This window comes from Bombus pascuorum, chromosome 8 (genome assembly GCF_905332965.1).
Source record: "Bombus pascuorum chromosome 8, iyBomPasc1.1, whole genome shotgun sequence".
Lineage (NCBI taxonomy): Eukaryota > Metazoa > Arthropoda > Insecta > Hymenoptera > Apidae > Bombus > Bombus pascuorum.
Genome location: NC_083495.1, coordinates 5,309,603 through 5,335,399, shown reverse-complemented (window position 1 = coordinate 5,335,399; position 25,797 = coordinate 5,309,603). Strand labels below are relative to the sequence as shown.

The window sequence follows — 25,797 nt, the reverse complement described above, 5'->3', positions numbered from 1 at the left end:
TGGTCTTGATTTTACTTTGGTTCCCGCAATAATACGACTTAAGGTGACTTTCTCGGATAAAATATGGCGTTTACAGAACCGATCGCCGGTTCGTTAAGATAAATTTGAAGCTGAAAATTAAAACACCAAGTTGGAGCTTACGAATGTCCGATGAAAATAACAGGAACGACGATAAAATTCGCAGAAGGGATTCCGTTTGAAACTGTGGTTGCTTTCCGTCGGGAATCGTGTTACTCGTCCGCGATACACAGGAAGCCCCGACGCACCGGACGTGTTTGCCGAAATTAAACAACGTTTCCTCGGTGCTCGGTAGGCGTGCAGTTCCCCGCAACTTGCTAGTCGGATCTCGTCCCATTTAGTTTCGCTTACACCGAAATATTCATCTACCGGTCCTTTACCAGAAAGTGGATATATCGTTCCTTTCATTCGTCGTGTCATACACGCGAGTCTTCATCTGCATAGTCTACGATTGCTTTATTAAAAACCAAAGAGGAAGCAAAAGCTGAAAGAAGAAGAGTGAAAAAGAGAAGACACAGAAGAAGGAAAGTGTATGATCGAGCGATCAGTATGTTTCTTAATCTATAGCTATTAAATTTCTCTATGAATTTGCTGTTTTAGGAAGCATTGGAGAAATGAAAATTGAAACAAGAGGAAGCTGCGCAGGTTCGCGGCCGTCAAATACGTGCTGCGAGGCCAAGTTATTCGCCGGCTAACAAGATGGTAGCTACAGGGGTGTTTAGTGGAACCACGGCTCGTTAAACCGCTTAGAATGGGTAATTACGATAGAAACTTTGCGAACGAGCCGGCGAGAGAATCTAATAGAAGCTCGTACAGGAAATACACGGCTTGTATGCTGAGCAAGCGCGTCTGCGCGCAAGAAGCATTGTCGGTAGCATCTGCCCTCTCGTTTAAAACGAAACCGTGCACACGCGAATCGAGGTGCGCGCTTTAAATCCCCCGGACACGCTTTTCAGCCCGACCATGCCAATTGAATCGTATACGAACGAACGAAGCGTGCTGCGTGAATTTCACTGTAATTCTACCTGGCATCGAGAGGGGGCGCAGTCGTTTTCTCTGGAATTTCTCATTTGTGCGATGGAAATCCGGTCGGCCAATAAATTTTTGCTACGCGAGAACTTCATATGTAGCAGGGAAAACGCGTGACAAACGGGGATACGTGTTTTCACCATGACTTTTGTTTCGCCGAATAAATCTCTCTACGTTGTTGTAAATCGACTGGTTCGAACATAATCCATTCGATCTTTCAATCGCGTACATTATTCCGTTATTCTTCCCACAATTGTGGACACAATTTTGCTAAACCACTTGGCGTACATTTTATTATGAACTTTTCACTTTGTCGATCTAGTAGCTGCACTATTTCGTCATCGAATACGTCATCTTTTACAACTTACGAAAACGTCTGTTATCCATGAAGCGGCTAATGCCACTTCTTTTTCTGTACTCGTTTTACCAGAGGTTTCATTAACGATAAACTTGGAAAATAAAAGCCGTTCGCGACGCTTTGACCGCGATTACGAGTTTCGGTTCGAACGAACACACCCCGTCATTAGTTGATGGCGGCATTTGACAAACGGCAGGTGGCAAGCGACGAGCCGCTTCCGTAAAAATATACACTTAGCCGGGCAAATAATTCGGCGGCTCGTCAAGTGAACGCGTTCCTTTACGGATTAGCCTGTCAAAACTAACGTCCGCGTACGAACAGCGTGGAACACGCGGTCCGCGTCGGCCACCGGTGTCTTCCATCATCCACCCATCCTTCCTTTCCCCCTCACTCCTCTTACGTTCCTAATAAATTCACAGGCTCGTAAAAGCGTCTCCCAGCGTCCCTTGGCTCATGCCGCCATGAAATTTCGAATAAATTCACGCGGTAAAAGTGCTAATGCGCGCGACCTCTTCCTAGCCGAGTACTGTTCCTCCAAAATTACCGACCCTTGCCACGTGTAAACTCGTCGAAGACAGGTGCGCGATCCCCTGAATAAAACAGAGTACAACCCCCGCGCTCAACTTCTAACTGCTCTCCGTGTTTTACGATACGTGGCCTCGACTGAAAATCCAGTTTACAAGCGATCAGGGAAATTCCAGTAGGAGGTATCGTAAAACTTCGACCATCGGCGCGAGCCCAGCTATATCGACGATCGCGAACACGGCGCGCAGACTGAGCAATTAGGAAAAAAAAAAAAGAAACTGTGGAAAAGCCCGAGGAACAAACGTGGGAGGAAAGAGAGAGAAAACCGATAGGAAAAGGATCTTCCCTGATGGTAAAGTCGATACGTTCGTGACTAGATAACGGGATAGACGTAATCAAATAAGAAACTCATTCGGAATACAGGTTTCACGACCATGGTGATACATCATCCATAATGAACGAGCATGGAAGGTACGTGTGGAAGCTCGTAAATAACGCACGGCTGTCGAGCGTTCTTCAATCCGCATCGACACGTCGACGTTACTTCAGCATTCTAAGAGCTTGATGATATGTGACGTGCAGCAAACGAGCGTGTCCCAGATTCTTTTTTCTTCGTGCTTCATTCGGCAGCTAGGAAACGTGAGTAAACGCAGCATGAAGAACGAACAGTTGGATGTATGTGGTAATTATTAATTAGTTTGTCTAACGTGGCGCAGTCCACGGGAGAATGCACGTGGTTTCTCGGCTTGACCGAGATGAATCAAATAGGAATTCAGTTTGAAATACTTTTCCCGGCGGATACAGCCGCGCCTCGCCTCGGTTAAAGGCGGGCCCCGATGAAACGCGTGAAAACGTTTCGCTTTTCTAAGGTAAAACCTAGGCTTCTCGCGGCTCCACCCACGCAGCACGCGAGTTTCCCTTTGTTTCATAATTTCAACTAGCGGCTGAGCACTAGAACGTTAAACGTGTCACGATTTTCTACATCCTTTTTTACGTTAGATTCTCACCGATTTCAAATGCGCATACTTAATTACTTTTGGCGACGACGACATATCGCTTATCTTTGAACATGCACGTCCAACGAATTGTACTTTCTGCTGCTATATCTTTGTACGTCAGGAAAGATCTCTGACATGTGTAGAATAATCGCATTACCATCTAAAAATGGAAGCTCGTTGAAACTTTAAAGAATTCATGCGCGAATTCTAAATGAATACGAATTCACCGACGAGTAGATAAGACCAGAAATAGTGAGCCAACGTGATCGAATAATGGAGCGACGTTAATACACGCGAAAACAGAGGAAACTTGATATGCAATATCGAGCGGATTTTCAATGGTTTGATACATGCTATTTGATTAATTGACTCTCCATTGCTTGTTCGATCGCGTATATTTCCGGATTTCCGTATGAGATAGTAAATGGAGCGAACTTGGAAAATTTGCGCATCGCTGGAGAACGCGAAGGAAGAAGGGACCGAAACGATAACCGACGATCGATAGTTTCAACGGGCCAGCAACAAAATAATTCCGTGGCTCGTTTCCTCCTAGCTACTGTCACTCGTCTGTCCGCCAATTTAATTGCACCTCCACTGAAATCCGATCAAACCTCGTTCGCTAATTAAACGCTTTTCGGCCGTTTGGTCGTCATGGTGTCGAGCTATATTTACATCGCAGCAACGACGGTCCCGCAGGCCTGAAAAACGACAGTCCAAAAGGTGTGCGCGTAATTATCCTCCACACATTCTCCTTACATCCTTTGTTCACGCTGTGTCACTTTCTCTGCCAAATTCACGCCACATTGTCTAGCAATTTCGATAACAGACTTTGTCAGGCACCTTGTTTGTTGCTTGACAGATACCGTATCCCAGGAGATAAGGTCGGACTTGATCAGACAAGTGCACTATATTCTTCAAAGGAAATCCAAGGGATTAAAACGTATCGGTGATTGTGTATTTACCGTTCGGGTTTCTAGGAAACGTTCACTCGCCGATGATCGTTAGGAAGGCAATCTGACCAAAGGTAGTTCGACCGCGATGATCGTAGCCAGGTTCCCTTCGACCAAGCTGCTTTGTGCCGCCGGCGCGGTAGCACAGCACTCTATCACGACACGCAAAATCCTTAATTATTATGCAGCAAAGCGAATCAGGAATCCGGATAATGCCAGCAGTCGAACTGCCGTACATACTGGCCCGTACGTAAGGGTTTACGTAGAACGGTTCAGAAGGGGCCGGAGGAGTCCCTAAAACCGCAGTGACCTCCAATTATCCTGTGGGTACCACGTGGGCCACGCGGTACCCATGCTCCCTACGGACCGTCCGCAAACACCCCTATGTCGGTCTTCTCACTGCCTATAACGCCCCTCGGATTAATTCATTATTAAAATAACCCCATTCGGCCTGAGTTTGTTATGGCGCTCTATTAGAGCGGAATCTCCTAAAATCGAATTAGAACCTCGCCAGACAGTCATTTTTCGTTGTATAATTTATCGTATCGAAACGATTCTTCCGAAGACAAAATTCGTTTAGAAACAATTTTAAAATACCGCAGGATATTCATAAAACGAGACGAATCATCGATATCCTTTCGAGTCCAATAATACGCACAATTGGTCAGGACTCACCTAACTAAAGTTCCATCCTACGGGTCATGGCTCAGGGAAAATCAAAAGTCCTCATTACGTATTCCGAGGTCAGAGAGGGTTTCTCCCTTGGCAACTCTCTCCCATCTTGAACCCGAAGAGGGACCAGAGGCCACCTAAGACCGGACATTTCAATAAACCCTAGCAAACGCGCGGGTTTAAGCCACTGACCGCGACGCGTCTTGGTCAGCAGCTTCCTCGATCAAATTGCGCATGTCCTCGCGTCTATCTCCAGGGCACGCTACGAATAACTGCGATCGATCGATCCATCCTGTGGCAATAGATGCTGTATTTTCTTTTATTACCATTGAAAATATGTAAGAACCTATTAAGGAAATACTCTCGGAGGAAAAATCTGTCTGTCGAGGAGAAGGAAGGGAGAGAAGAGCCGCGAATGGGCTATTAATAAATGAATAATGCCGAGGGTGGTAAGTGGTAGTCGAGACGCATCGAACAGCCCATAAAACTTTCCTTTTCCCAGGGTGACGGGACGCCGTTCCCCCGTACGCGTCGATTCTCTCGAATTAGCGAAATGATTTCCGGGGGAAAACTTTCCGCGCCGCGCGTCCACGGTCACTTTCTCCCCTATAAATCTATCTCCCCTATTCGCGACCCGCGATTGGCCCCCTTGCTTCTCCGCTGGGTCGATTCGCTCGCTAAAATTCGATCCATTCGTCGTCGGAATAATCCTACGGAGAAACGAATTACCGCGTCTGATTGGAACGAACTCGACCAGAAGCTCGTCGCGCGTTGTTAACAAACTTCGTTAACAAAGTACGGGAAAATGGGAAGCGTTTGTCTAAATCGACCGAATTGGAAAGGTAGCTATGTTCGTTCGGACTGATGGACCGTACAGAAACAGATTAAATTTGAGAACTTTAGCAAAGTGGAGGACCGCGTACATTTGAGGAAAAATTAGAAAATTTTTCAACTAGGGTAAAACATCTCGGTAATGAAATTATTTTCGATGAAAGTTCCTAATAACGCAAAAAATATATCTCATCGTTAAAACTTTATCTGGAAAGGTTTTTCCGTTTTCCCCGTTTCTTTTACGATCGTACTGCGACGAGAACGTACTGTGCGGGCCAGGAATGAGATTAAAAAATATTTCCCATCGGTGCAAAACGAATCGTCTCGATCGCGACTGCGTTCCACTCGTCCGGCTTTAAAACTTCATTTCCCGGCGTTCATTTCCGACCCCCGTTGTTCCTTTCCGGCGAGTCGAGTGCCATGAACAGGGGTTTCCACATACGAAGCACGCGCGCGAGTTCGCCCTCTTTCTCGTCTCTTTGTCTTAGAGGTGATCGAGTTCGTAAGAGAATTCCCGCTTGTTTCCAGAATGGGAACTACGAGCATCGGCCTGATCACGGTTCATTTCGCCCGGCTCTCGCGGCACTGGCCGCAAACCCGACTACCATTTTCCGTCTCTTCGTCTCTCGTGCGCTCGTCCTTCTTTCACATCGGTGAACCAGCCTCGAGGAAAAAGAGAAAATTGTTGGTACACGGTCGTACGAGCCCATAAAAATCACGCTCCTCTCTTTTCCTTCCACCGATGGATTATTGACTTTGCGTTTGTCCGACTCGGAGGCTGAATCTTCCCCGGCTGCGCCAGCGTCCTGTCCAATCTGCCCATCCATGGTTTTTCTTTCGTAGATTGAGGCCACACGGGTCGCATATTGGATCGAGATTCGCCGGAAATCACAATGTTTACCTTCTGAGAGTCCCAGCCTCCGGCTCGACCTCTTCATCGCTCCGTTTCAACGAGAAAAAGATTTCGGGAGCGACGAACATTCATATTAAATTGTAATCGATAAATTCCTTTCTTACGTTTTTATCCATTCCAATTTACGACAATTATACGATAAAAAGTTCCATTTCTCTTTCACAATGAATTCGTCTATTTCACCGCAACCGAACGAGGATATCGACGATCTTAACAAGAAAAAAGGAAGATCGTTCAGGAACTACGAACGTGTTTGGTTGCACGCGAACCAGCGCGCAATTTGCTCGGAAGATGATGCCATGGAGCCGAAACAGGAGTTTATACTTAAATGATGAAACCAGAACACAGCTTTGTCGCATCGGCTGGAAGCCAAATTGGAAGCCGACAGCGCGACTCGAAAGTACCGACGGCAACGGTACGGACAGACAGACTGACAGACGACCAGAGGAGTACCGTTAAAGTCTCTTGCATCCTGTAAAACGCTTGCACGCGAGAGAGAAGCAGCGAATCTGGCTACCGGTCGCGGCAGAGACGACTCGCGACTACACGAGCAGAAAGCCAAAGCAAAGCCACGTTTGGCCAGTATTAGACGCGCCAACGGCCGGTTTAATTACTCTCTTCATAGAGACACTAAATATTCGACTGTCTGTGAGGTGGCCGACCGGACCCGACAGCTGCGCGCATACTGCCGTCCCCGTCTCTCATAGAAACGATAATTACGCGGGCAAAGCTCGCCTACCATCGCCGCACGACTGTCACGTTACCTGTCTAATCCTGACTTCGATCGTTCCTCGCTCGATTTCTCTCGATTCGCCGTCATTTTAGTTGCCTCCCTTTACGCGGGTTAAAGTGCCCGCGTCAGAAGTGAAAGCAAATTTTCAGGTAAAGAGGTTGAATTGATACTAAACCAAGATCGATATTTCCGCGATCTTCAATGGGAATATACAGGTATAGAGAAGAGGAACGTAAGATCCTTTACAACTTAATTTACTGCCAGCTAAATTTGTTTCCGACTTTTCTCGAGTACGTTCACGCCTTCGACTCCTAATTGATTCGAAACGCGTGTGTCGCGTTTGACGATAGAACTTCTCTTTTCAAACTTTTCTTCGTGCAACCGAACCCAATGGAAATCTCGTTTCCCGAGCAAACGTGAGCTGTCGCACACGTACACGCGCGAAAACCGGACGGAAGCTAAAAGAGAGAAAAGACAAAGCTGGAATACGTTCAACCGGCTGCAAAATAATATAGCTCGTCTTTTAAAGGAGACAGCTTCAACTCTCTCTGTCTCTATGTATATCTCTTCGCCTACCAGCCGTCTTCTTCCTCATTCGACGACTTCACCCCGTTTTAATTAGCTTTACCGACTGGTAAACAACAAACCCTCATTTCTCATGAATTAATTTTCAACAATTCCAACCGGGTTGCACTGGCTCACGCGCAGTAGCGGCTTGCTGCTAGCTCCCGTATCGCTCGCTTTTATTCTGCGAAGAAGGGTTCGCATCTCGCTGCGTAACGAGCATCCCCTTTGACGTACTAGTATCTAGTGCACTGGTTGGCTTCCTGAAATATCTGGGACACGTTGCCTCATCCGTGCGTTTCTCAACAGCAAAGAAACAAGGCTGGAACGACGCTAACGCGATTCTGCGATTCGTTGTTCGAGGAACAAATGATAATGACATATCTTTCTAAACGAGATTACATTCACGATCGAAGTTTCGGTTCGGTTCACCTGGATAGTTTGCAGTAAACTATATCGTTATGGCTGTTCTCCGTGGATATTCCAACATAGTTTATTTCATCCGACGCGAAGGTGAATCATTGTCGGGGGCGAATATTCAAGCGAGCAGGTAATCGCGGTAAGGAGGACGCATCGCGATGGAAGAAAATTCGACCGAGGACGGGAAGAGGAAGGCGAAGGGGTAGAGCGGATAGGAGAGCAACCACGGCTTATACCCGCGCGAGACGCTCATCTGCATTTCAATTCGCGCGCCCTCGCCAAGATTTCCACGCTGCACCCTGGACGTCCTGTACGAGCGAGCACGCGGCCTCGCTTCAATACTCTAGAGCTAGAGAGAAGGTCGCGTGTCTGCAGTGGAATCCAATACGATGGATTTGGGATTGCCACGAGGTCGTTTCAAGCACATGCGGTTCTAAGCTGAACGATGGACGAACGAGTCGGAAGCCAAGAGCCTTTCCGCCTTGAACCAACTACACGTGTTCCTGTCTCTGATTAAACTATCGGCTCATGGAAGCACTATTTTCTGGCTGACGAATGGGTAGCATTGGTTCGGCTAATATATGCGAAGAATTCTCTATGACTTAGGTGAGAAGTAAACTTACCTTGCCGACACCGGTGAGCTCCTTGACGCCTATCCTCCGCAGAAGAGCTGGAGGCGCTGGAGGAGGTGATTTGAGAAGAAGGGCGGCGTATCCATTCGGAAAGATTGGTTGCTCGTCAGAGCCGATGTTCTCGTCGCCGGAGCGACGTCGACGATGGGGGCTCGATGAAAGGTTTAACTTCTGAGCTGCTCTGAAATGTAAACAAGATACAGTATATTATAATACTGCGATACCGATCCATCCTTGATATTACCATAAACCACATTAACTCGCAAGAACGCACCGAGTAAATCACGGAGGCGCAACGCACACGATCTCGCGTGTCTAATAAACTTTTCACGGGATGGAATTCGCCGGGAACAGACACACAAGGCACGCTCTGTGAAATCGAGGAACTGCTTAAATCTCAGGAGAGAAGAGCGCCGCGCCGGCAGACGGTCGTTCGTTCGTCTCGAACGTTTCCTGCGATGCCTATCTCGAAGATACGAAGGAGCCGTAGGAAAGGGTCGCTGGATTGCAGAAGGTATGTGTCTCGAGGGTGACTGGGTGACATACTCCGCGAGGCAGGCCGGTAATCAGCGAAGGTAATGTGCTGGAACCCCGTGCGAGCAGCAGGGCACCGCGTTTAAAGGGGTGCGCCACCAGAAACTGGTCGAGTGAGATAGAGAGAGACAGACAGACGAACGGACAGAGAGGGAACAGGGTAAAGAGGTATAACACTGGGACCATAGGGCTCACTTTTGGCGGGGATAGAGGACGTTTCAGGGGCTTGGTCGCCCTAACTTCTCCAGCCCTCGGGCCTCGTTAACCCACGCTCTGTGAAATTGGAAATACCAACGAGAGAGCCAACTCTCTCGCCCGCCCCTCGCCCACTTCCGCTCTCGCTCCTTCTTTCCCGCTCCATCGTACACGCAGTCCTCGTTGCGGTGTACGCGTACAAGCATTTGCAACCGCCCTGTAGGGCGTCATAAAAAATAGAAAGGACCGTGAACACGGGGGTGGACACGAACCAGTTATCAGCGTTCCCCATCAGCCACGACTTCCGGGCCGTATTACTCGTCCGAATAATCCGCATCGTTTGCCTCGCCTCTTCATGGACCGAGGCTAATAGTCTCACGAGAAGATATCATGCGCCTGGCAATCGTACTGGATGGCATGATTTTTTAACGCAACCACACGGTACAACGACGACGGGACGTAAAAAATTCGTTACCAAGCTGAAGTGGTTCAGCTGGTGGAAATAAATTTTTGGTGGTGCCGGACAGTACGTACAGTTGACTGAATAAAAGTGTCACCATACTCGTTCAACTATCGCTACGATCTACAGCGAGTTTATAGTTTTTTCTATTATTTTCTATTATAGTTTATTCTTTTATTTTCGCGGCAGGACCATAAAAAACGAGGTTGTTTCGACGACTTCAAACGGACGATTGATTTTCAATGAAGTATCGTAAACGATAGACGAGAGCCAATAACATATTGTGACACGCGAATGACTATCGTAAAAATTATTCGTTTTTGAGCTCGCCAATCAACGACACCGTTGCCCATCCTAACGAGCTGCGACCACGAAATCATCGCGTCGTTCGTCCCTTCCCCGAACGGCGGGACCCCCGGCATTTCAACTTTTATGCCCGTTTTAATTATTTGCTGTCCCCTTCGGTGTCAGTTGTCAGCCGCGATTTTACGAACCGAAACCCGAACGAACGAATCGGCGCCGCTCGAATCCACCAACGATTTTCCAAACCGTTTTTACTGCCTGCTTTTTATTCGGTCACCGTCGATTTTTCAGCTACGCTCGACGATGCGTGCGACTGATCGTTCGCCGGAATCGTGATGTCGATAATCGAGACGCCGACGAGCCATCGAGACGTCAACGTTGCAACGGAGGAAAGAAAACTCGTTCGTAAATTGGTGACAGTCTCCTGGATGACCGTCGATCGCTCGTCGAGTAGACGAAGGGACGCGAGAAACTTATTTCACTCGGTCAAATATTTAAACGAGAAAAGTAAGTTTCGACTGGAGGGAAACTTCGGATACTTTGCGACAGCCAGACGTCAGAGTCAACAGTATGATCGAGGAAATGTACTTTGCGAGCAAGTCCCGTCCACGCGTCACTTTTCTGTTTCGTTCCATGCAGTCTACTTTAATTAAATTCCTTAATATTTGGCTGGTTTGAAGAGAAAGTAACATGACGCTCCTGTTCGGCAAATTAATATTGTTGGAAGGATATCGCAAAGAAAGATATAGTAGCCCCTTGATTCATTAGCATTTACAAACCTGTTGCGAACAGTACGACTCTACTCCAGCGAAAGGAAACTCCAACGAATATCGTTGAACACGTAGCGCACAAAGAACACGCGTATGACGCTTGTAGAGAACTGTAGAGCTATGTCGTAGATCTGACACGAGTTTGAAATATGACAAGCTCGAGGGTATTTTACATCAAACACGCTAAATATAATCAAGTAGTGCTTCGGGTTTTTCTCGCGGCAGAATTTCATCAAAGAAAATGCCTGATACTCGAGCGAACACGAAGGTCTCCCCTTTCGAAAGAGAAAAAAATCGGTCGCTTCTTTCATCAGCCGTAGCACGTTTCGAGAATCTGAAAACGAAGCGGCAGAGCCGGAGGACGCAGGTGCGCATCGCGCAAACGCAATCTACACATCAATCACGAGGAACAGATGCGTACTGGTGCTCGCGTGTTCTCAATCTTCGACGAGAGGTCATTTTCCCATGTCTCTTTAATCGACGATCACCTGCGATATCACGAATGAGAGAAAAATTCTAGCCACTTATGAAAGAAATCAAATGACCTCGTAAGAGCAGCAGCCAATTTAAAATCATACAGGTAAAAATGACTACTTCGCTAATTGATTGCTGTATAAATGCTATAATAAATACGATAGTGTGGAAATATTTTTTATGGCTACTGTATTTGTTTCTTAGTTGCATGGTACTAACACAGCTCCGACTTGCTATTGATTCCCTCGCTGACAAAGTGAATGAGTTAAAAGGCATTAAAACGGCGAACGCTATAAAAATGTTCGCGTAATCCGATTGCAGCGGCATCGATCATACGTCGCTGACCGTGTCCGACGTTGACAGAGCCCGTCAGGGCCTCGCGTCTCGCCGCCATGGTCATAAATTTTCCCTCCCATTCTCCTTCCTCTCTATTTTTTTTCCTCCCTTCCTCCGCCGAACTCGCTTCTCCGTTTTATATCGTAACGAAAGCATCGAGGAGCAAAAAGAAAGGCACACTCGTAATTCGCGCGGAAATTACACGCTTAATTCGCGATGTTATTTACGAGCGAGCGGACACTCGCGCCCTCGACCGCCCTTCGTCCTTCTCCGGCCAACCTCCTTGGCAACTCGCCACGTATCTCGGCTTAATCAAGGAAATTATGGCGCGAAGCGCTTTAAACGTCGGGGGCCGTTAGCAAGGTCGCATATCTACCGCTCCGACGCGACTGATACGCGGCTCGCTAGGAATTAAAAACTTCTAAAAAGACGCGCGCACGCGAGCTTCCACGCCCAACAGCGCCGAGAATACATCAGCCGGCTTTTTCTCTGCTATGATCTCTCTTAGGGTTGGGCACGACCAGGCTGGAAGACAGGGCGACGAAATTGATTAAAGTAATTGAGGAGGATCGTGATTCGGCAAATTAAAAACACTGTTTCGTGCTTTCGCGTTTTTCACGCGATGTATAATTACCGTGTTTAAAATTATCAACACGTGCAAGTAGAATTTTTTGTCTTTTAAGTTGAAAATAGTTTCAAAATCGCACACAATTTTCCATTTCCCATTGTTTCTCTCATTCGACTTACGCTGGCGACGGTTCGACAAACTTACCAATTCCGTTAGCTGCCTCTCTTCCCAGCCACTTGTTCATACTCCACTCTATCCAGCTACCCGGAAACGGAAAGAAAACACCGAGTATTCCGGCGGAATGGATGGAGAACATCCGAGAGGGCGCGGATAGAAGTTCGGATAAACCACATCCCGGAGGTTCGGCTGGCGTCGAAACGACAAATCCTCGTCTCCCACCTCTGGCCCTCGGTGTCCCTGATTGAATTGCCATAATCGATTCGTGAAAAATCCCGTCCACGTATTCAGCGGCCTCTCGCATTTTCTCTACATCCTACGCATTTCTATCGACTCCCCCTCTCCAACTACATCCGCACTTCGAACGCTCAAGATAATCAAGAGGAGACTCTTTCTGTAATACTCCTCACGCCTACCATCCATCTGCTCTTCCAATCGATAGTTTTCAACGCGTACCGTGCCAAAATTCTTTCTCAACTACTACCGACTGAAATTCTGAAATAAATTGTGAAAAAGTTCTCAATCGAGTCATCAATTTGTCCAACGTTTCGCGGATTACATGATACAGAGATCTTCTCTTTACGGTTCAATAGAAATAATTCACCACCATTGCGATAAAGTAGATGAACCGAGGAGAGATAATTTAAAAGGAGAGTGGAATCACGTTTGGTTGGTAACGAAACTCGCCTCAAATTTCTTCGAAGAACAATAACCATCCGGATGCACCTTACCGCAGCGTATCGCACGCGAAATTCGCAACAACTCCAGGAAACGGACCGTGCGTGAGAAGGCCGTTTAACTTACATGGCCGTACGTGCTCGTTCTCGTGTCGTAAATCATACGGGATGCCGGCGAATGATCAGGGTGGGGGCACGTTAAGAGAAAGGCAAAGGATGCCTCAGCTGCTTGCAGCTACTAGCTTTGATCAAATTGTTTCCATCGTTTAACATCCCTTGTAGATTTACGAGATACTCCTAGTATTTGGTCATAAAATATGCCTATCATTTTTTCAAAAATAATGTATTAGGTTGTCCGGAAAGTGTCTTTCTTTCGCAAACGTGTTTTTTACAACAGTGCACCTTTATACGAACGTGAAACCAAGTCTGTGAAATATCACGATGTTTATATCTCAACAAAACAAAATGGATAGTACGTAATTCGACAAAATAGTATAAAACAAAAAACTTTGTGCATCTTCATAAAACCAAAGAATCTTTTCAGACAACCTAATACTATTTCGATACGTATTAAAAAGTCAAAGAATATTCTTCGAGAACATCCGTTGCAAAACATTCAGGTTTCGTATTAAGAAGGTCGACGTTGACGCGAGCAGCAAAACGACAGCTCGTTTCACGGGCTGACAATCGCGATAATTCCGCACCCTGTATACGCCGATAAAGCCGACGATAAGAATAGGATTCGCGGACGACGTCGTGATGCGACCGAAAGAAAAATGAAGCGAAAAGCTTGCGACCAAGCAAAAGCGGAAATTGCGGGCTACAGATGGACCGAACCCCTTGACGGGGTCCTTCAGTAGCGAAAGCCGACTCTTTGTGATCCTGCGCAACGCGATGTGTTTCATCCTGCAGACACATTACGCTCGAATTGATAAGAACGAAACAGAAAGGAACGTCGGCCGAGGGAAGGCAAAATCGACGGGGTTGAGGGTGGAATGATGGGGCGGAGGAGGGGAGGGGGTAGGGAAAATATCACCCAGGCTCCCTTCGATACGCGCGCCTACGTGTATATACGTACGCGAACTCGCCAAATTGATGTATATAGAAGAGGGATGAGCGCGGCTCCTCGTCCATCAGCGACGTGCACGGGGTTGGTTGCAGCGAACGTTGGTGCAGGGGATATATAGGTAGGGGCGATGTGCCGGCTCGTGGCAAGTGCAATGAAAAAAGCCGCGTATTTATCGGCTATGGAGAAAAAGTACAGAGCGGACTGGAACGGACCAGCGAGATGAAACAACGCGGGGAAGGAAAAGAAAGGGGTGTGGGCAGATTCGCGAAAAAGTAATCCCGCTGGGGGACTGTGAAATATAGTTACGCTTTCGCGTCCAGAGAGACCCCAGGGGTGTCTTGCAGTTACGTGACAGACGATCGGTTCGTTTCATAGCACGTTACACGGGTAATTTTCCAATATTGTCCTGATTCATTCGTCGTATTAACGACAGGATGGAAGAAGTACCTTCTTACCGGGGATCCGTGACTCGTCTGTCTTGAGCGGCCATAAATATTCAAGAAGGCGACGACAACGATCGGGAAGAAAATCGGGGAGAGCGGAGGTGATCCGACAACGCGCGAGCAACCGTGGAAATCTGATTTGTGTTACGGAAAAGTTTGATTGCCGTTGCCATCGAGAGGGCTGTCTCTCTCTCTCTCTCTCTCTCTCTTCCTCTCTCTCTCTCTCTTTCTCTCTTCGAACCGTTCTCGACTACCGATCGCCTCCTCGACCACGCCTGATGGAAATATTCGACGACTTATCGTGTTACTCGTGAATCCGAGTCGTCTGCTAGACTTTCCACCGCTGGGGTAAACTTAATTTTTTGCCTCGTAAACTCTTCGCTGTTAGGATTCCAGCGAAATTATAATCAAGTATGAAAAATTCGGTAGGCTTCCTTAAAAAAAAAAAAAAAAAAAAAAAACAATCGCGTTAGATTACACATCTTCGAAAATCGAGTACCTACGTACTTACTAACTTGGTAAGTTAGGGCGACCGGTTTCGCACGAATGCTTTAATTTAAAGTTCGAACTTTGAGATTCACGAGGGAAACCGCGACTCGTAAAATGTTCGACAATTCCCCGGAACGGCTAATGGTCGACGGAAGATCAACGATTCGACACGGTTCTAGCGACGGAAAACGCGCATCGCTGCTGCAAATGACTATGTAAATACTCGCGGCGCCTTCCAAGCAGCGAACAAGCGTTCGCAAGTTCGCGGAAACTTGCCGGAAGAGTTATTTGCGCGCGCAGTTCCGTAGCCGCGTAGCCCAGAGAAATATGAATGCACCTGGGGATTCGCCTGGCCTTTTACCACGGCGACGTAAAACCTTCCGGTCCAGAAACGGTGGTGTTCCGTTCGCGAGCTCGTTTCGCTTCAACTTTCCGGCGTCTTCGCGAATTTCACCTACGACAGCTTTACGCGGCCCGTTCGTCACGTCGAAAACGTATTTTACCAAGCAATTTCGCAGTTTCCCGTCAAGGTTCAATTTGAAACACGTTCACGATTCAATAAGAAAGATAATTATTTTTTAGATTGCGTAGCGAAAATGTAGATTGTTACGTATTATTACGATAAGTAAAAAGCGAAACGACGTGAAAATTGTTATTCGTTGGTAGCAGATAGGAGGAAAAATCGTGGCGCAAAGGTCGTGCCCGAAGGGGTGCATTTCTTGGAGCGCGCGCGTCGCTGTTTGAAGGGACCGGGCATTTATTGGGTGGATAGAATTTTATTGGCGCAATATCGAGTAACTTTCATTTGTCAACAGTGACGATGCTCGTTGGCTGTCGGTTCTCTTCAAAGCGAGAGCCAGTCACATGTCGGTGGGACGAATAAATTTTCGATAAACCGACGTCGACGGGCGACGATCGCTCCGATTTCGCTGTCCCGACGACGCGACGGCGCGTATCGAATTTCCGTCGCCGAAATAACGCTGAAATATGCCACGCGCATGACAGGAACACGTCTGAGCACCGAATCCCTCAAAATAAATCATATCGTTGCCGGAAGTTCCGCTCGATATCAAGATGTTAACCCGTCGATTATCGTTCCTGTGACCCGTAAAAAGTTAGAGAACATTGGAAAGATCGTACGGTAGTTTGACACCGTGTGATATAAAATTCATAAACACGAAGAAGATTAACTTTGCGAAGACTAACTTCGTGCCAGACTGTTCTCGTGTGGCAGATATCGACCGCAAGACATTGAACGGTCCACGCGACGAGGAAGGAAAACAACTAGCTCTGGGTTAAAGATAATAAATCGAAACTGGCAAAGCTGCCTCCGATTCGATTTCTCGAATACTCCCGTAGGGAGCGCGAGTTCGTCGACTAGTCGGTGCTCGTCTACGCGAGGAACACGTTAACAAGCGAAAAAGCGGAACGAGGGAGAGGGGATAGCAAGCTCGTAGATCACGAGGAAGCGTCGAAGCTTCGAAATATCGAGGGGTTGGAGTCTGGTTAGCATAATGTCAGCCGGGAGCGACGGCAAGAAAACGGCGGATAGGGAGAGGGAGAGGGATAGGGACCCAGGTAAGACGGTGAGGAATTTCTTAAAAATGTCAGACAGGACTTTGGCATAGTCGCGGGGGAGAAGTCACGCGTTCTATACGGGCTGCCATGAAATTTCGCGTTATCGACAGTCTGGGGAAGGTAGCGCGCGATGTTAAAGCGGTAAAATATTCGCGTAGGTGTGGATCGAGGTTATAGAAAGTCTCGCTATCGGGCAACTATCGATGCCTGTGAAACGCTCTGTAAATTACCTCCGGCAACGCCTCGAGACTTTCGAAAGATTTTACGTTCGTTGAATCTCAAGGTTCGTCAGATTTATGACTATAGAGAATCTCGAGTAACGTCGCAACTTAGCCTATCCCTGTTTCCATTTAATTCCTTACGAATCGCCTTGGTGCCTCGTACGTTCACAATCGAACACGCGAAGCGAACAAACGCAACCATTACGGTTCCATTTCATCTTGCCTGACATATAATCGTCCCATTTTCTTGCCTGTTTCGTGACGAAAGTATTAGCGCGAGTTTCCTTCTTGTTACCAGCGACCGACACGGAAACGTAACGTTCCACTAACAGGCGACGCGTGCTGATTTGGAAAACCTCCACCGCCCGATACGCTCTGCCGGAACGACGCTCGTTTGTCTTCCGGTAGCTAGGTCGCTCCTCGAACTTGTAAAGGGAATCTTCAAGGGTTACCGGAGTTACGGTGCACTTAAATATGACACTACGTACCTGTGGCAAGTAACGCGAGTCACTAAACCCAAGGAACCTGGTGGATTGCACCGAAGAGTTTATAGCCGTTCGGGCGACAGCTAAACGCTCGCCACGTTCGCCTACTGGTCCGTGAGACGTACAATATTACGAATACGATGAAACAGCGTTAATACGTCCGACTCGTTAACATTTATCTCCGAGTAATAAAGCGAAAACACAGGCTTCGACCGCGAGAGATCATGTTTCTCTCTTCTCATTCCTCGGGTTTTCTTTTCCGGTTTCCGCTGCCTCCCTTCCTCACGGCGTTCCATCAGTTTAATCTTCTACCAGCAAGTCGATAAAACGTCACGACGCGAGACGACACCGACGTATTTTTTTTCTTCTAGTAGACGAAGCTCGGTACACGCCCAGTTTCATCCCAACTTGGTAAGGCGTCTCGTATCGTAACGCTGATATTGAACGCGAACTAAAGCGTATTATCCATAAAAATATTTCCTCCCTGTTTACGTATCGTTCTCCGTTGTTGTATGGAAAGCTCGTGGAAATTTCGCGAGGATACCCGTCATGCCGCCGCGCTAATATTTATGGTTCCATCGCGCTTATTGAGAGACGTTCGGGACGCCTGCTCGACTTACCGCCACGCGGAATTTCTCTTCAGAGATTCGCCGTCGCGGCCGCGAAATATAACATGACCCTTAATGCTACTCGAGACCCCGTGTAATATCTCTAATGCTACCCCGGGCGAACTGGAACCGGGACGTCTCCGATAATACACTTTTCCACTCCATCCTCGCGTTCTCTTCTCGGCTGTCTCCTTCTTCATCCTCATCCTCCTCCTCCTCCTCGTCGTCTTCCTTCGCCTCTTTGCTCGCTGGCTTTCGCGCAATTACCTGCCGAGACGTCGTCCATTTCCCTCGAGATCCTGACTAAGGAGTCGGTTGGACAGACTTTGCCGGGATCCAACTCGCCGCACCGACAATGTAACAGGACGCCGCAACCAGCAGTAGTATAGACGTTGTTGCGGTCAGCCGCGGCTGCCTTCTGAGTAGTTGAAGCCAAATGCAGTCCGACAGGTGCTCGCTCTTCGAACGGGCGCCTGAGCTCGATTCACGACGCGATCTCCACTCATCTTGGCTGATAACGTTTGTACGAGAAACACTATTCACTTTAACATCTGTTCGATAATAGACGCTGATCAGTTGGATGATTTAGCAACGAGTGAACAAGAGAAACGAATCTGTATGAATTGTCTGTACGAGATGAGGATAAAAGTGGAAACAAATACGCGTCGATGTCAGTTGTTTATCGATGATCGCACGTATAAACGTAGGTATTTGCGAAGCGTGATATATATTCTAGTAGATTGTAAATACCTGTTTCTTTGTTTCATTAAACCTGTTTGTAGCTATAAAGGTGAAATCGGCAGATGGAGGTAAAAAAATCCGGACCACGTGGTCTACAAACTCTTCTTCCTTTGCCAGGTCGTAAAGGCTTCGAGACAAAACGAGAAAGAAATTAAGGAAGGAGGAAGAGAAGAAAGAGAGAGCATGAAATGGAAAATATAGGGAAAGTGCCATTCGAGCTTAGTAACGTCTTTGTCGATATCCAACGGTATAATGCAATTTCTTCTTAGCACCGGGACTGTTTCAAAATAATATCGAGCGTTCTCGTAAAATGAAATCGGTCGATTAAACTCTTCTGGCTTTAGTACCTCCGCTACGACATCCTTTGTCTCTTTTATAATACAACATCCTCAAATTGAACTACCTTCCTTTCCACATTTTGTCAAACTATCGTTGTATTCAAAAGAAATCATCTACTAGGAACAACCGAGCAAATCAATCCCCTTAGTGTCCTGTCGTGACTATCACCTGGTTAACGTGGTCCGAGCGTTCAACGTTGCGTACGCGATCTTAATTTGCAAACTATTCACGTAGCCGGTGCTGTACGTGACGACAAACGGTCGTAGTTGCACCCGCCACCACCGCTCTACCCCGTCGTCCATCCCTTTCTCCGACACGGTGAAGTCCTCATGGACACGCAATGTCTGCGTGCCAGCACTGGAAACTATGCGACTTCAAAAGCCCCAGCTTGAGCTCGGAACCCGGTTAGTTCGACCATCAGCCGTCAGGTCTGTTCCATTCGCGTTAATACACGCGAGACAAGCGCCTCTACCCGTTTATTCCGCCTCTAATCGTAAGCTTCGACTTTACGAGCAACCCCCAGCGATCGATAGCCGCGTATCGCGCGATCATAAGATACGCGCCGATCAGCCACGAACATCTTTGCATCGCGAGCTACCCGGTCGTCATTCATCTTCATTTAACGTTCCGGCCGGTGTGTAGATGACAGGTGCAGTACCGTTCTTCACCTGGTGTAACAGAACCGACTATAAATTCTCGTCGAACCGGCGATCAGTTACGGTTTTTACGACCGGTATTTGCGACTGGCATATCTGTCACGACGTGAATTACCGTCGTTATGATATCGGTAATCCGTAGACTCAATACTATCGAGCTTAAGAAGAAACTTTAAACAGGGCAGACTTGATAATACAAAACTTAGACCGCGGACACAGGGAGCAAGAGGCCGCGGAGCAGCATGTTTCATCAGCCCGTAGAATTGCACGTGGAAGATCGAAGAACGCTGCGCCGGAGTGGTGGCAGGCAAATAGAGGGATGCATCTGTATACCGGAGAGGCAATAGCGAAATTGTGGCGAGGAGAGGCACGAGCTGGTACAGACAGCTTTCGAGCTGTCCATACGCAGTCTGGAACGTAGCAACGGAAACCAATGCAGACGAACGAGCGAGCGAGTAAACGGTAGCGGCAACAGCGAGCACCGAGCCTCGACTTCTTGCAGAAGATCCCCTCTGGCTCTGCTCCCTTCGTCCCTCTCGCTGCCACAGCCGCCACCTTCTCGTCTTATCCCTTCCGTCTTTCATCCAACATTCACTCGATGCAAGAAGTTTCGTGTTTCAACCAAGTATTCGCCAAGTTTCGAGAAGGCTTACGTACAGGCTCGCATCCCGCCGTCCCTCGTCCTTCGCCCGAGAGCCCGTCTGCTTGCACACACACTCCCGGACAACAAAGATCTTCCTCGCTTGCTGCTCCGCGTGACTTCGCCGCGAAGAGAGGAAATGGTCAGCACGGCACGCGCTCTAAGAGGATTGCGTGGTACCTCTTTACGTTTACATCAGTAATTAAACCAGCGCAACGACTTGTTTTCTCGGCTCCTGTCTCAGGCGGAAAACGCGAGGCTACACCGTTGGTAGACAGACGTCCTCCAAACCCTTTTTGCGCAGAGCTTTGGTTATTCGAGTTTTTCGAGAACTTGGACATTGGGTCAGGTTTCTTCTAGATACGATTAGCTTATGGTTGCGACGCGCAAATCGTGTTTTGCTGTTAAAAGAACGGAGGAGCTTTCTTGCCTCGAGTGAAATTCGCGAGCGTTTACTTTCTCTCAACAACTCGCGCGAAAGCGAGAGTAAAACCGTTCGTACGGCCATCGTTGAAACACAGCCCGCGGTCTACTTTTGATCGCGATGTCTCCGAGTAGCGTCGATAATGGAGAGAGTCGCGACATCAAAGGGGACGCTCTCTCCCTCGAGTGCACTCTTTTTTGTACGACGGTCGCGTAACAATCCCTGGCTCGTTTGCGTAATACGCGCGATTAATTGTCGCCCGGTAGTACTTCACGTTGGGTATACGTGGCCGACCGTTTATCGCCAAGTCGATGAACGGACGCGAAATAATTGGGAATAATCCGATCCCTGCCGCTGGCGGCCTGTTAACGAACCTGCGCGAAAGAGGATTCTTCGTCCTGCCAATCACGACCGAATCTACTGACGCAAAAAGAGGACCGTATTGCAGTGGATTGGATGAGGAAGAAGATTGGACGTAAAGCAGCTTCTTAATCTCTTCGACACTGTTTTCTTCTTTTTTTAAAGCCACCGGTGGTTTACCTTGGTGAAAAAAGAAGGATAACGTTTTCGTTAGGAATCGTCGACCATTTCGGTCGCCACGGACAGATCAAAGAACCGGTATGGTAAATTTCGAACAATTAAAATATCTTTAGTGGCGCCGCAAACGGCGTGAGTTACGAGCCACGAGATGCTCCGCGATCCTCGAATTAAAATTGTCCGACGTCTTTGTGTCGCCTCGCCCTCGCTCGTAATTCATTTTTCAAAGAGACTCGAGGGCACCGGAGCCGCGTGTTTGCACCGACTTCGTTAATCGAAACCGTTTCAACGCGCCACTCCCTCGTCCCCGTTTCGTGCTAATGCCACGAAATATATAGTAATTCATTTTTACACGCATATAGTTACCGAACCAACGAAGCATTACAGAAATGAGAAAAAAGTCGGCAACGTGTCCGCAATTTTGAGTCTCAGTAGGAAGAAAAGTTGGCCGATGACAAGGATGAAATTACCGCGTCGCGGAGAAATACGTTGCTGCGAATATTCCTGAAAGCGTGGTGGCATCACCTTGGAGGTCATGTCAGCGGGTTGTCTGACAACGCGGCCGTCCCCGGGGAGGAGCCGAGGATCGGCGTGTTTCACGCGCGTTTACGCGTGTGTGCGTGCCATCGCGCGCATGTTCATGGGTGAAAAAGAGGCCGCGACGTGTCAGCGGTCGTATGATGGATGCGTTGGCTTTGACATAACGTAATACGAATAGACGCGATAGTCACGCTCTTTCCCATCTGTGTCTTTGTATTTGTTTCGTCCGTGCGCCATCACGCGCATTCTCGCCCTCTTGTTCGCTCTGAATAATATGACGAGCACGTAGCTCGCCTCGTTTCCCCATAATTTTCATCTAGATTTTACGATACATCTCGCGAGGAGCCGGTTTTCCTGGTAATTCGATGATTCTGCGAGTGTCGCGCCTCTTGTTGTACTTTCATCACCTCTGCCAACCTCGGAACCAACTTGTAAAATTTAACCGCTCGTGTGCTCCTGTAAGAAACACTTTCGTCTCCTAATATTTTATAGGTAGCACCGCTCCTTGCTTGGTAATGAATTTTCCCATAAAACACGTAAACACGTAGCAGCCTCGTGGAACGCATATGGATGAAGCACGCAACTGCGTGTAAAAATAATCGAAATCGCCCACGTGGCCAATGATTCGAACGATAGTTCTTCGAAGGGGAGAACGGTCTCCTCCTTGAGCGGAAAATAGGCAGGAAGCAATCGTATCATGAATATCAAGAAAGAAAGGCGCGATCGGCGATCAATAAATCAGGGCGTGTACGGGGGTTACCCGGTGTCCCCCGTGACTGTCGCGAGGAAGGGACGAGGAGGACGCGTTCCGAGTCCTGATGGGTTCCCAACAAATAAAATACGACCCAATTTCGCGGTGCAAACCGCGAAACAATACTATCGATCTTATTTCCATACCGGTGGTGCCACGCAACTGAGCGACTGCACGGTAAAGCCTGGGCAGCTATATAGAGATGGATCGAGGCGAGCGAGGGTGAACGATGAAGAAGGCTCCTCAAAGGAGGAGCTGCGACGCGACGAGGGATGGCCAAAGAGACGTTGCCGAGTGCGACAGGGACGTGAGATCAGACCTCCTCCACCCCCTGGAGGTATATATCGAGCGATGAATGTCGGACGTTCAACGTGCACGTCACGTAGAGAAGAGTCGAGGTGAGAGGAGAGGGCCGAAATAGAGACGTCGTGCGAGAGGACGAACACCGGTTCAACCTCGAGGCTTATCCTCGGCAGCCACGCACTCGCATAATTAAGAAACTTCCGACCGTCTTATTCTTCTTCTCCTTCTTACTGTTCTTTGCTCGCCGTTTTGCTATTCGTGCGGCAACCCTGGCCGGATTAAGCTGTCTCTGCTCGAGGAAAATGAATTCTCGACAAAGATTCATGGTCATGGCCACGGTCGAGTGCCGAGGAAAACGGGTTGGTCATTGTAGATTATGCAGACGATAGAGTTTGCCTGTTAAAGGTGCTATCGGTCGAAGAAGTTTCTTCGGGGATACGAAAGTCTTACTACTCGTTATCGCCGAAATCCGTGAAATCTCAGTGGTCAGGACGAAGCAAACACGCGATAAATCACCGAGACGAGGGGAATAAGAGCGATTTGTGTCCAGGAATCGGACAAGAGGCATCGGTAACCGTAAGACGCTTTTCTCGTATCGTTCTCGATGTTTTATCACGACCTCTGTATACACACGCACATACGCGTGCTTTGTATCCTCCCCCTTGAAACGCAGCCCCAGCTGTGGACGGGAGTACCAGAAAGGGAGAGGAACGAATACAAATGGATGTACATCGGGAGCGGCTTGTAAAATGCTATTTCCAACGACGTTTCGCCGCTTTTGTGCACTTTGCATCGGCGTCCAGATATACACCGGCAGTGAAGAAACGTGCCACAGACACCTCTTTCAGCGGATATCGGTTTTCCAAAGGAGGGAAAGAAGGGCTGGCTGAAAAGCCATTGGCCGTTTCGGTGGACTTATCCTCTTTTCCCCCTCTATACATCCAAGATGCATTTCGAGTTGACTTTCATCTAGCCGCTATGTATAAACCGGAGATGTAATTTCTCTGGAAAGGAAGACTTTTTCGACCAGCTTCTACCATCAGGCCCGGCCAAAGCTCTTCGCTTGTATCTCCTTCCGTGAAGAATCCGGAGTCTGTTTCCACCTTCGCGAGAAACGCACTATCGTTTCAACGTGATGTCGTCTCTTTGCGTGTGTCTTCGTGACGGGAGTGCTTTACCTCCGGGACGGCGAAAAATCACTGGAAAAATCGGGGCGAACGCTCGCGGTCTCTAATGTCGAGTGACGTTTTCTCAAACGTCAGCGAAAAGATAACGTTGATTTAAGGTAGCACAACGTCGGGGCCGAAGGCGATTGACAAATTACCAGAGACTCGAAAACCGACGCGGATAGAAAAGCGGCCGACGATCGGATCGAACGCGAAAGGTAATATGTCGCGACGGGAAAGAAAGGACGTCGGGTCTTTGACGCGGCCTTGGGGGTCGGGGAGAATCCGGAGATCAAACCGAGAGGACAATAGGACCGATAAATAAGTCCGTAATCGGTGGTGGCCCGCGCTTCGGTTCAACCTGAATGGGCTCGATCGACTGCCAAAGGTGGTTCGACGGAGGGAGTGACCTGAGCCTTTCTGTGTTCGGGCAAGGAAGCGGTCCTTCTTCTTTCTGCCTTCGTGAAAACGTGAGCTCGATCGCCGACACATCTCGACCTCGAAAGAACTTCACCTTTCTTCCTTGGATTTTTCGTGTTAGCGCGCTTCGGTACCTCCTTTTTCGTTGGGTGCGCCCATTACTCTTACCCTCGGTTATACGAATATCCGTATATACGCGGGAATGTATCTAGATAAAAGGAGCATCTGTAATTAACGGCCGTTTCATGCTGTTATTTTTTATTGCTGTTATTTTTGTTGGCGCCTTCGAAACGTCGGCATCCAACGAAACTGCGTATACGGTTCTCGTTATTAAAGACGAGGCGCAGACGCGAGTCACGCGATACCACCCCGCTTTCCATGTACTTTAGAGAAAGAGGCATTTTTGCGATTGCGACGGAGCATCTTGTTTGAAAGGCAAATTTCTTGAGAGAATACGAAGAAATTGGTGACGCGCCACCGCAGATAGGAGACGGGTCGATGGAACGATCGTATTTTCTCGACGTCTTAAGGATGCGTCTCCCGTGGCGCGTGAATACGATCTTAACGATAAGTGTACCTTACTCGAGCGCTAATTTTACACCGATGCAACTGTATTGCCACACCGTGGAAAAAACTTACTATACAAGCAACGAAGGAACCCAATTCCGTATCGCTTTTAAAAGCCACTCCCGCGAGAATTCCATTCGCGTCGTTGTCGCGCTTTCAGAAAGGTATCGTCGCGCGCGGAAGTACGCGGCAAAAGAGGATAATCGCGCATAACCTCCATTTAAGCCGGTTGAACTGCGACGCGATGTTCCCGTGGAGAGAAGAAAAAAAGCAACCCCGTCCGTCCCGACCGCTGCCGGTTCCGGCAAACTTTTTCAATCTGCCGTCATTATGCGCGAGTTTAGCCCGCCGCTTCGCCCCCGACTAACTACCCTACCGGGTCGAGCGCTCGGTCGCTCGCTTGTGCGCGCGCGCGCGCATGCATCTCGAGCCGCGATGCTCAAACTAATTTTCAAAGAGACGAGTAATGGAGTCGCGCGCCACCAAGAGTCCGGCAGTTGCTTTTCCAAAGGAAACTTCCGCCAACGCGCACCCGAAAAGTAATTAATTAAAGCGTATGAGCTCGTCCTAATCCCCCGGCACCGTCCGCAATTCGTTTCCCTGTCGGTGATTTACAGTCACGAACAGTTGAAAGGAGAGAAAGGAAAGGAAAAAGAAGAAGGAAGAAAGAGGAGATACGAGCG

General features: G+C 48.2%; 1 protein-coding gene across 4 annotated transcripts in view; it reads right to left on the bottom strand.

The window, feature by feature from the left end:
- LOC132910091 (uncharacterized) overlaps positions 1-25,797 on the bottom strand; it is a 258,457-nt gene that overhangs the window by 87,405 nt on the left and 145,255 nt on the right. For all 4 annotated transcript variants that reach the window (XR_009658683.1, XM_060965536.1, XM_060965537.1 and 1 more), the window contains exon 6: positions 8,635-8,824. Coding sequence is in view for 3 of the 4 variants with exons in the window: in XM_060965536.1 (XP_060821519.1) it covers positions 8,635-8,824 (190 nt within the window). In the remaining variant the exon portion in view is untranslated. The remainder of the gene's footprint in view (positions 1-8,634; positions 8,825-25,797) is intronic.